The 12,291-nt window shown below is 45.6% G+C and overlaps 1 protein-coding gene across 1 annotated transcript in view; it reads right to left on the bottom strand.

Moving 5' to 3' along the window:
• Positions 1-491: 491 nt before the first annotated feature.
• The window catches only part of Cyria (CYFIP related Rac1 interactor A), a 67,974-nt gene continuing 56,174 nt past the window's right edge, over positions 492-12,291 (bottom strand). Inside the window, exons 7-11 of the mRNA XM_059248369.1 lie at positions 12,140-12,256; positions 11,957-12,036; positions 9,365-9,491; positions 4,243-4,313; positions 492-1,827 (exon numbers count right to left, since the gene is read on the bottom strand). Coding sequence (XP_059104352.1) covers positions 1,764-1,827; positions 4,243-4,313; positions 9,365-9,491; positions 11,957-12,036; positions 12,140-12,256 — 459 coding nt within the window. The 3' untranslated portion in view covers positions 492-1,763. The remainder of the gene's footprint in view (positions 1,828-4,242; positions 4,314-9,364; positions 9,492-11,956; positions 12,037-12,139; positions 12,257-12,291) is intronic.

The following is a 12,291-nucleotide window of genomic DNA, read 5'->3' as shown; positions in this document are numbered from 1 at the left end:
AACCGAATAATACCATACTCTGATCATCCTAGACCTGACTTCCAGGGTTATCATTCATCAGCTGTCTGGACAATTCTCTCCTTTCATTGGAGATATGCAAGTAACAACAGAGGTTAGCCTCAAGATTTCTCTACAAGGGTCCACACACTTGGATATATTCACAGGCCACATGGTGAAGAAGGAAGAGTATAGACTCAGGTGGGAACACCCAGGGATCTAGTTCTATGTAGGAGTCATCTTGTGTGCCCACATCTTTCCATTAGAGGTCAGAATGTGTTTCCAAGGTTCCATCCTAACTTAGCTTTGACTTACAGGCAGAAAGACTACAGGCCTGGTGATATTGATAATCATAAGGATACTCATTGGAATTTATGAGTGAAGGAAGGTTGGTGGAGGGGCTTGTATTAGCCCTCCATGACTCTTAGAACTGTTTTAGATTTTTAAAAGCTTCATTTATTTTCTTTTATGTGTATAATATGTGTATATTTTTCCTGCATGTTTAGAAGCGCACTATGTGCATGTGTGGTGCCCACAGAGATCAGAAGAGGGCATCGGATGCCCCAGAACTGGAGTAATCGAGAGTTGTGAGCCACCATGTGGGTGCTGGGAATCGAATCTGGATCCTCTGCAACAGCAACAAGTACTCTTAACCACTGAGCCATCTCTCCAGCCCCAACACTGTCTACTTTACACATGAGGAAGAGCAGACTAAAAGCGAGTCTGCCAAAGTCCTCAGACCCGCGGAGGATGACGCCAGGTAATCAGAAAACGTACGTCTCCTCTCTCTAAATTCCTCCGGTTTGCTGGTAAATAACAAAGTGCCTTAGTTCTCAGTTCTGACACCGACAGGCCGTTTTGATAGAGGGAGGGGACTCCCTTATCAAGAAGGGTGGTGTACCCAGAACTCTGCAGACTCACCTGGGAGGTGAGTGGTCTTATTTACAACCAGAGTTCCATTTATCTGTCCCCGCAGGCAGAGGGTTGACACAGATATGACTGTCCTTATGCGAACTCTCTCTCAAATACTCTTAAGATAGCCACTTCCCTCAATCCCCCTGCAAGAATCCCTCTATCTATCCCACTGCCTCCCCGTTGGGGGATTAAAAGACAGGCAATTTTCCTCTAGCAAAACCTAAAAGGGAGTGAAAGGGACATGAATTGAGACAGAAGGAGAATGTTTTGGATTAATAAAACACGTGCATACAGAAAGGCTGCACGCACGCGAGGTTTGCAGGTGGAAGGGGGGGGGCGGCGGCGTGCTGAACTCAGAACTTGTGCTCCGCTCTTCACATGCATTTTTCTTATCTTGGATTCTTCTCCCTCTCTCTCTATCTCTGTCAGGGCAACAGTTGTGTGTGTTTCTTGTATCTGAGCCAACACAGGAAATCAAGTACTTTGTGTTTCTATAAACTATCCTCCCAGAGAGAGAACACATCTAGAATTAAAACAATACCACAAACTATTCAGAATTTCGGATTTGTTACAGGTGTCATTACAAGACTCCAGCAGCCAAGATCGAAGTTTCCAAATGTGGCCCTTGGAAGAAAGGATTTCCGTTTCAGACGTCAAAGGTAAGGCTCTCAAGACAATTTATGCTCTGCTGGGTTGAGTCAGTCAGGATACAAATTAAGGTCCATATATTTCAGTGACAAGAAGGAAATGGTTATGTAAATACACAAGTATTAACATCAATCTGTATTAAATTATGTAAACATATACATCTTCTGAGGTCAGCACACAGATCCTCTTCTGGGAGCAGGGCTCTACTGAAGCATTGCTCGAATCTGTTTGGAAGTCGATTCATCATTCAAGTGCTTTGTAGTGAACCTGAACGGGGAAAGAGAGTTGAATGTCAGGGCTTATCCAATTGAAATTTGTAAATAAAAACCATAGGCTCACTTCTTTAGACAGAGAGCCATGTTTTGGTGTTCATTCCATAAAGTCTCTGCAAGTTTTTTTAAAAAATAATTTATTTAACCTTTATTTTATGTCCATTGGTGTCAGATCCCCTGGAAGTGGAGTTACAGACAGCTGGAAGCTGCCATGTGGGTGCTGGGAATTGAACTCAGGTCCATCTGGGAGAGCAGCCAGTGCTCTTAAGCGCTGACTCATCTCTCCAGCCCTGAAAGTTTATTTTTCATTTGACTTTGCTTTGCTCTGTAGTCCACACTGACATTGTGCTGATTCTGTAATCCAGGTTGTCCTCAAACTCATGGCAATCCTCCTGTCTCAGCCTCCCTATTGCTGAGATTATAGACACACCCCACAATGCCAAGCTCAGGCAGGCAGCTATGATACTTGCTTTTTCTTGTGTTGTGAGTATTAAACTCTCTCTCTTTTTTTTAACCTCATCAAATGATTACAAAGAGGAGACATAACTGATCTCATTTTCAAGGAGGTGAATTTCACAGCACTTAGTTCAACGTCATGTCCACTGAGGCTAACCCTACTGAGTTATGGCATTCTAACTAAGGAATCCTAAAAAAACATTTAGTTGATGACTGTCTACGGTAGGGACTGTGCTTATCCCCATTGCCACCACCAGGGGGCACAAATGCAGGCACACAATAGAAGCTGTAATCTGAAGCATCTCCTGGCTCAGTCTGGAGTGTAAAGATTTGTAAAAAAATTGACCTCTAACAAAACTTTGATCATTTGTTAGGCACTCCGGGCCACAAAGAACTTCTTAAAAGTGGTGAGTGACTGGATTTCACAGGTGAGAAGGCTGAGGGCCAAAGAACCTCCCCGGTTCACTCTGAATCACACAGCAGATGGTTTTGACTCAGGACCAATCTGTGACTTTTGACTTGAGCCTAAGTCTGGCTGCCATGAAAGCCTACACTCTTCCCACTTCATCGTGTGTCTCCAGGAAACACACATTTCCACACCGGGATGGGAAATCATGGCTCTACACGATGTCCTGATCTCCAACGTGTTTCGGCAGCTAGAATGAAGCTGGAAAGTTCCAGAAATTCAGAAGTTGAAGTATTCTTAATGAATATAGAATGCCAGCCTGGTATGCTTACTACCGTCTCCCTTGGGGGAAAATCTAGGATTCAGGAAGCTCTTATGGTAAGGACTCATATATTTTCTAAAGATGAAGGGTTGGTCACTCAGAAAAGCAGCAACTTTAGTGTCTTGAGACTGCTGGTTTCTTTTTCTACTGCAGGAGAATAACAGATCAGTCTTGGGTCGATGGGTTGCAATGGCTGCACTCGATATTGGGACTGGGAGAGCTAGAGCACTGCATGTAGAAACGAGTGCTGCCTCATTTCTCTTCGACTCATCCATGTTTTCTGCATGTAGTACATTGCACGGGACTGAAGGAAATGAAAGGCTGAGACAGCAAGGCCCTTAAGTCTTCCAGATTAAAATTCTGTCTTGGGATGGTTTGTGCGGTTCAGCAGAATTCCTTCGGATGCAGCACAGCCAAAAATAACCATCTCCTCCCTGAAGCGGACTAAGCGAATGATGTATCCTTGGGGAAAGAGGAGATGCCTAAGGAGTAGGGACACGCTACAGCTGGCTAAATATTCTGGCATCCAGCAGTGAGCAACAGGTCCTCGGTTCTGGCAGCTGCATGTGGAAGCCACTTGGGGAGTTTGGACCAAGCAAACCAAAACAAACAAACAAGCAAGCAAACGCAAGAGGGATGCTCGAGCTTCCAGGCCAGTGATTTCATTTACTCGGCCTGCGACCTCAGTGACTGAAAACTCCCCTCGTCTTCCTCCCATGCAGCCAGGGTTGGGATCCGTTGGTGAAGACAGACGTGAGCCCTGGAGTCTCTCCCTCCCAGGAAACTCCACTATTCACAGAGCATCACGGTCAAGAGTCGGGGCTAAGCCCGGTGGGGCCACCCAGACCCAGGTATAGGTCCTAACTTGGCCCTTTACAGTGTGACATGGAAAAGTTATTTGAGCTCACATAGTCAGGTACGGGTCTGGTGGTTCATACCTTTAATCCCAATACCCAGGAGGCAGAGACAGGGGGATTCCTGAGTTCCAGCATGGCCAGGACTACTGTCTCAAAACCCAAAAACATAACTTTCCTCATTTCTCCCATCTATAAAAAGCGAATGATACAAATGAGGCTGCCCTCCCAGCATTGTTAGGAAGATGATGGCATGAAAACAAGTGAAGGGCTAAGACCTGGTGCTCAGGCTTTTAGCCCCCAACCACATCCCAATTTGCAATGGTCTGAAAGGGAAGCGGCACGGTTAACCCGCCCCACAGACAGGCTTACCTGAGAGCGTTCAGCAGCCCTTCCACACTGTCCGGGGCCTGTTCCTTCAACACCTTTATGCAGCCTTTCATCTGGAAGAAGGAAGTACAGCATCTTGTTAATATTCTAGTAAACCTGTCCATAGTGGCATCTGTCGATACTAAGAACTCTATGCGGCAGCAGCGCGTGGAAATCATGAATAAACTTTGCTGCCCTCTCAGGACGGTGCATCGTGCCTCTGGGTTTCTCAAGAGTTTTAGATGACTGTATGATTGCAATCTCTATGGATTTTCATCCTATACCACAACTGTCTATTTGACTTACTTTGGGGATAAACATCTTGCCTTGTATTCTGAAGCCCAGACCAGGAACAGAAATCACTCTCCTTGGTTCTCGGTTGAGATTCACCAAGTGCTTGACACACTCAATAATTCAATGTTTTGTCTGTTAAGAATGCTTCTCCTCTTTCAGCTGTTGACTGGCACACCCTTCATATTTGGTAAAGTCTTAAGTTTCACCAGCACTAGGCAACGTGTGTGTGTGTGTGTGTGTGTGTGTGTGTGTGTGTGTGTGTGTGTGTTGTGTGTGTGTACCAGTATATGTGTGCTACATACATGTGGAGGCCATAGGACAAGTTTAGCTGTTATTCCTGAGGTAATGCCCACTTAATTTTTGAGACCGGGTCTCTTTGGCCTGGAGCTTGTTAAGTAGGCTAGGCTGGCTGACGAGACAGCGTCTGACCCTCTCCACTCCCCCAAGGCTGGGAATGCAAACACACCAAGTACATATGCTTTCTTTTTAAAAAAGTGGCTTCTGGAGATAAACTAATTCCTAGTGCTTTCAAAGTAAACACTATGCAGACTGAGCCCCAGGAAGGCTCTTTTCATCTCACTCTCCATACCATAGACAGTCGCTACCACTTATTTGTGACCCCAATACAGCTTTGTATTTACTAGATAAGTCTGGATGGGCAGCCCTCCTCAAGTCAATAGTTTCTCTCCCTCACTAGACCAGTAACTCCTAGAAGTGCAGGTCTGTGTCTTAACCATCTCTGAGAAGACTGGTAAAGGGCATCTGTAAAGGATGTGAACCTTACAGAGGTCAAATGCCTAGTTTTTATTCATGCTGCTTGGTATTTGCATGAACTTGTACAACTTTCGAAGTTTTCTGAGGCCTTGGAATTAAAGTTATCTAATTCTGTCATGAAAATTAAAATTTACATAGATCATGTTATTTTATGCATATCCTGGAGTGTTTTACTTATCCTTTGGAAAAGCAAAGATCTTTCTATAAAAAGTCAATCACTTATTCTAATCTTAGACATTCATGCAGTATGTGGACATCTGATGAGTTTGATTATAACAACAGCAACTTGCAGAGTGGTAACTTCTCAACATTTCTTGTGGGCACACATCTAATACGCAAAAGTTTTGTGGTAACAGCTTGATAGACCCAAGACTGAGAAACATTTGGAGGTCACACATCAATGTGTCATGGTCAAGTACATATGTCTATCAAAGATACAGCTTTGGAGAGAGGCTACAAGTATACCAGCTGTGTGATGGGAGCAGATGCAGAGAGCCACAGCCAAGCACTGGGCCGAGCTCCTGGAGTCCAGTCCGAGAGAAAGAGGAGGGACTATGTTAGCAAGGTGGGGCCAAGATGATGACAGGGAAACCCACAGAGACAGCTGACCTGAGCTCGTGGGAGTTCACAGACTCTAGACCAACAGCTAGGGAGCCTGCATGGGACCGACCTAGGCCCTCTGCATGTGGGTGGCAGCTGTGTAGCTTGGTCTGCTTGTGGGGCCCCTAGCAATGAGACCAGGATCTGTCCCTGGCACACGAGCTGGCTTTTTGGAACCTATTCCCTACGGTGGGATGCCTCGCTCAGCCTTGATGCAGGGGGGAGGAGCTTGGTCCTGTCTCAACTTGATATGCCATGGGTTGTTAACTCCCATGGGAGGCCTTACCCTTTCTGAGGAGTGGATGGGGGGAGGGAGGAAGAAGAGGGGCAGGAGAGGAAGGAGGAGAAACTGTGATTGTTTATGTAAAATAAATCTTAAAAAATATGCCAGTTATGTGCCACTCTAGGTTTGTGATGGCACCAGGCCCAGAGATGCAGAGAATTTTGTCGCTCTCCCATTAGAGATGGGGGCGCAGCGGGAGGAGAGAGACAGGTAGATCAATATCATGGTGTGGTGGGTGTTCCCGTGATGACATCCCAAGAGGCAGTGAGAGCAGAGATGCAGGAGGAGGTGGACGGGCAGTGGGTACTCTTGAAGAGTCTCCAGTTCTATTTCAGGATGATTAAAACCGTGGGTGTGAATAACAAGAAACTGTCAGCAACGCATTCAGGGCCAGAGCCAGTGTGGGTTTAACAACCCAGTCGGAACTTGGAGGCTTTTCCTTGTAGAAAATACCCTTGGCAGGTGTTAAGCACTGGATAAATATAGTGAGGATAGAAAAGAACTAGAAGGAGGCGAAGACAGGAAGAGGAGGATGAGTGAAAATCCCTTAGGATGTGAGGGGTGGGAGTAGCAGGGAGCTGAAACACAGGGGGTGAGGGATGCTCAATCCATGATAACCTATGAGGATGAGGAAGAGGGACGCAAACAATTCCTAGGATATGAGGGGTAACAGCTATGGGGTTCTTCTAGCTTGGATACTGGATGAGAAGATGGGACCATATCTAAAATAGGGTTCATGAGGGAAGGAGACCCTTTGGTTGGGGACTGGCCATGTTTCATGTCTCCATAACAAGTGTTGTGTGGAATTATGGGCCAAGTCTTGGCTGGGGACAGGGTGAAGGTATGATTCTTTATGGGGCCACCTCCTAAGAGGGTGTGGAAATCACTTGAGAACACCAGTTCATCCCCACACATCTTTCCTGGCACCAAGATTGCCACCTGGTCCCTAAACAGCTCATTTTTCCCTGAGTCTTGGTAATTATTCTGACCCTTCCTTCTTCCCTCTATCCATCTGAAAAAACCCTTGATGGACTACCTCAAACCCCACCTCCTATGCTGTTGCCTCTAAGCAGAATCTTCTCTCCCTCAACTGGTTTCTAGAGCTCTCCACATGTCTTCTTTGCAAACCAGACCTCACCCTTGTGTGTATACCCAGTACCTCTTCCAGAGCCTCACAAAAAAACATGTTTCCTCACAGTTGATCCTAACGTCTTAGGGACTCATCACCAAGTACCTATAACTGCTGCTTTAGATGCAGAGTCGTATCTGGAAGAACGGACCCACCTCAGATAGGTCTGGTGCTTAGGAAGCCTAAAACCTTCTTAGAGGCACATGCCCAGTTCAACATGAACTGGCCTTTCTTAATCTGAACTAATAAACAGACTTGAAGAATGTTCAGGAAAACCAACACATTCCCCATTTGGGAACTTAACAGACTCAGTAAGTGGCATAGAAAGCCAAGCTTTTTATAAAGTAGGGTGACAGGCACTGGGTAGATGGGTCAGTGGGTAAGAAAACTTGCTGTACAAACCCAAGGACTTGAATTTAGATCCTCAACAGCCAAGTACAAATGTCATTCCTGGTTGCATGTGCCTATAACCCCTGAACGTTTGGGTGAAGATAGGTAGATCCCAGAAACTGACAGGCCAGCCAGCCTAGCCAAATCCACAAGCTTGAGGTTCAGTGAGAGACCCTATCTCCAAGGAACGATGGGAAGAGTAATAACACAGGAATCCTACAATCTTTCCCTGGCCTCTGCAGGTGTGTGCATGGGTATTCCAACCCACAAACATACGTGAACACACACATGTGAAAAATCACAAAGAAAAGGTTAAGGGTACAAAGGGCTCATTTTTCCCAGCACACTCTTAGTTGTTGACTCTGTGGCAAGTTAACAGCTGGCTTTGGTAAACCAAAACGCCATAGGTATACCAGGCACTAAACTGAATTCATAGTCACATGATATTTAGAGGGTTTTTTTAATAGTTATTTACACTCGATCTATAGTGCCAAACCCTTAAACCTCCACAATGAATACAAGAAATGTATTGCAAGGTCTTCATAATATATTCTTACGTAAATGAAATATATTGCAAAATAGTACACAGGGTTCTAATTTGTTAGGCTCACGTGCCCATCAAAACACAAGTAGCCATACTTCTCTCCGCTTCCTAAATGTGAATGCATTGTCCCAGGCTGTCTTAAGTTCCTGTTGCCATGACTTCCCACCATGATGGACTGTGCCCTCAGACTATGAGCCAAAGCAAACTCTTCCTTAAGTCGCTTCCTTCAGAGTAGTTAATCACAGCAATAGAAAAAGTAACTAATACGGTGTTACAGGCCAATGCTGGCTGACGGCAGCAGCCGTTTATTCTACAGTCAGCAGGAAAGTGACTGCAGACATCACGTGCTCCCAAAGGTCTCTGCATATGCATCCTTCTTTCTTTAGCTCACACTTATTCACTGAATAGATGCTCTGTGGGGGCCTCTAGTGGGTATCAGGCACAGTATCCCAGGTCCCAGGACATTAGGTGCTTTGATCATTGTCCTTACACACTTAAAAACCTGGAGTTTGTGGGAATGTTAGAAAAGGCAAATTGGTAAATGATGAGAGGACCAGAGGAGAAGGAAAGCTTTATTTCTGCGGGGCACAGGAAATGTGATCCTGGGTAAACTACAGCTAAATAGTGTTTGGAAGAAATCTACCCACAGAGGGGGAGGTGATGGAGAGACTCTTGGATATCGCAGTAAGAACAGACAGGTTGGTTGGTGGGGCAGCAGGTGAGGTGTGATAAGAGAAGAAGTTGGAAGGTCATTTGGTCTCTGGCCATTGTGCCTTGTAACCCAGATGCTCCCAACTCTATTTATATTGTAACACACAGAAGGTGCAGAGGGTGCATGGACAGGGAGGCTGGGATGGATGAAAGGTGGCGTGAAGGTGGAGGTGGAACATCTCTGCTCAGCTCCACTAAGGCCTGGGGGAATCAACATCCCAGCACCATGTGAGAAGGAGTGGATTACTTGCTAGGAAGAAACCTGCCATGCATCACCAAGACCTACATCTTGGAGAGGTCTTGCTCAGTGATAGATGGAGGCCAGAGGAAGAGAAGCAAGGTCTACCTGACGACATTCATGGGCATTTATGTGGAAAGTGCATTACATGAATATTCTTACATCAATCTTGGATGTCTTGCAGAAAGCTCCCACGGGGTGCACGTGGTCATAGAGGATGATGACCCCCACCATCACCCTCATGCAGAACATGAGTGTCTCCTCACTTGTAAACCTGCTCCTGTATTCCCTAAAAGAGAAGACACAGCCATGGCATCACTTCCTTGTTCAAACACATGCATTCTAAGATCCACAACTGGCTACTCCTCTACCCCCACCCCACACCCTCCATAGAACTCATCCAGGACCTGCAACAACCAGGTTAATATGCTCTTGAAAAGACCCAAGATGATAATTTTCCTTGAATCTATCCAACTAGCAATTCAGTGCAAAAATATGGTAAATGAGAGGGTGGTAAATTCCCTTTTCTGCTTCCCTTCAGCAGCTAGCTCACCATGTACATCAACCCCTGCCCATCAATCTTGAATATTTTATAGCCGGCCCCTCTGGCTGTTCAAGATTATAGAGAATAATGGCTTCATTACAGGGAAAAAGAATCAGGCTCATTTCTACACTGCGGTTTTCTTGTCTCCAGCTGGAGCCACCTCCTTTGTTAAGACACAGGCTGTGGATGAACTCGGATTGGTAGATAGCTCAAGGAAATTATGTACCTGGGAGTTATTTGTGGAGGTGAAATTTTGCTCACTTACCTTGATAGGGGCCCTGATGATTGCAATAATTTAGGCCAATGCTAGAGACGTTTTTAGCATCAATTGCATTATGAGTTGGCCCCACAATGCAGACAATTACTATTTCTGTCTTGAAATAAATCTTAACTTTGATATGAAGGAAAGATTTAAAATTAATACCCTTTTATGGGGCAGGGGAGATGGCTCACTGGAGTAAAGCATTTGCTACACAAAAGAGAGAAACTGAGTTTGGATCCCTGGTGCCTACATATATGCCAGGTGGTTGTGCTGGCTAGTTTTATGTCAACTTGACAGAAGCTAGAATCACTGGAGAAGAGAAAACATCAACTGACAAAATGCCTCCATAAGATATGGCTACATGAAAGCCTGTAGGGCATTTTCTTAATTAGTGATTGATGGGGGAGGGCCCAGGCCATTGTGGGTGGTGCCATCCCTGAGCTAGTGGTCCTGGGTTCTGTAAGAAAGCAGGCTGAGCAAGACACGGGGAGCAAACCAGTAAGCAGCACCCCTTCATGGCCTCTGCATCAGCTCCTGCCTCCAGGTTCACTCCCTGCTTGAGTTCCTGTCCTGACTGCCTTCAATAATGGACTAAAATGTGGAAGTATAAGACCAGTAAACCCTTTCCTCCCCAACTTAACTTTTGATTATAATGTTTCATTGCAGCAATAGTAAATCTAAGACAGCTGCCCACCTGCAATCCCAGCTCTTGGGAGGCAGCAACAGAGCATGCCTGCAGCAAGCTGACTACCCAGCCTAGTCCTATCAGCAAAATCTGGATTCAAATAACAGACCCTGCCTCAATATACATGTCAGAGAGCAATCAAGGAAGACACCCACAGTCAACCTCTGGCTTACACACACACACACACACACACACACACACACACACACACACAAACACAGAGAAGGGGGAGGGAGGAGAGAGGCACACACGCACATATCTGCATCTGCAAACATGTGCACCCTCATGCATATGAGTATGAATACACACACACGAACATCACACACATACATACATACAAACACATAAAAGGGTAAAAAAAATCACTTTATGTTTGAAGACAGTCAGCTGCTGTAAGGTGCTTGTGACACTTTCAGGCTCCTAAACACCCTACGGAGCGGATGGTATTATGGGAACGTTACTGGAGACAGAATACAAGGAAGGTCCAGAGAGGCCGGGTCATTCATTCATAGTCACAGTGAGCAGTGCAGACTAAACATCCCCAACCTTCCCCTGCAGCTGTGTCTTTCATCCTGAATGACCCCAATCAGCCTTCATCTTAAGTATCTAGCAACCAGTTTATTAACAAAGAAACAGAGGGTGAAGAGAGTTTTGGGGGGATTACTTTTGTAGTGGTCTCGCCATGGCTACACTTGGTTCTAAATCTCTCAGATCTCTACAGTAGACTGACGATAATAATACCCACACATCTAGACCACCTCTCTGTTTCTTTGCATGGCTTACGGTGGTAATTCTCAAGCTGTGGGTCACGACCCCTCTAGGGGGTCATCCAACCCTTTCACAGGGACAGCATATCAGATGTCCTGCATATCAGATACTGACATCATAGTTCATTACAGCAGCAAAACTGTAGTTATGAAGTAGCAACGAAAATAATTTCAAGGTTGGGGGTCACCACAACATGAGGAACTGTATCAAAGTGTTGCCGTACTAGAAAGGATGAGAACCACTTTCTTATAGCATCTGACAAAGCTGTAAAAACATTGTGAAGCCAATCAACCCATCAGAGCCTCAGCTATTTCAGTTGTGAAATGGATATAACATGGACACAGACCACCCTGAGTTTCTACAGAAACTGAAGCAAATACCGTACATGGAAACTTTAACGTGACATCTGAAAGAGGACAAGCCACTATCAACACCTCTCAACAGGTCCCAGTTGGGTGGAAGCTTAGCCATGCCCACACCTCTGGTTTCACTTACGGTGTCTCCAGCATGACCTTGCAGACGCTGGTCATCGTACTGAGGCAGTCTGTGGTATTCTCTATGGGCAGGGTTTTATTCTGAGGGGAGAGACACAAACACATGTTAGTCCTCCTAGCAGCATGCAGGCACGCATGCGCGGTGAAGAAAGGGCACTCTGTGCCGCTCGACGACGGCGCTTACCTCTGAGACGAAGTGCATCGTGGCGTTGCTAAGTGTCTTCAGCATCGGCGTGGCTTCTGCATAGAAGAGGGACATCCGATTGGCCATCTCGTTATTCACTTCATTCTCAATGTCTAGCTGATGAAAGTAAGAGAAGAGACAGTTATAAAAAG

This window comes from Peromyscus eremicus, chromosome 22 (assembly GCF_949786415.1).
Source record: "Peromyscus eremicus chromosome 22, PerEre_H2_v1, whole genome shotgun sequence".
In the NCBI taxonomy this organism is placed as follows: Eukaryota; Metazoa; Chordata; class Mammalia; order Rodentia; family Cricetidae; genus Peromyscus; species Peromyscus eremicus.
The sequence above is the reverse complement of the archived record's forward strand: the minus strand, read 5'-3'. Positions and strand labels throughout refer to the sequence as shown.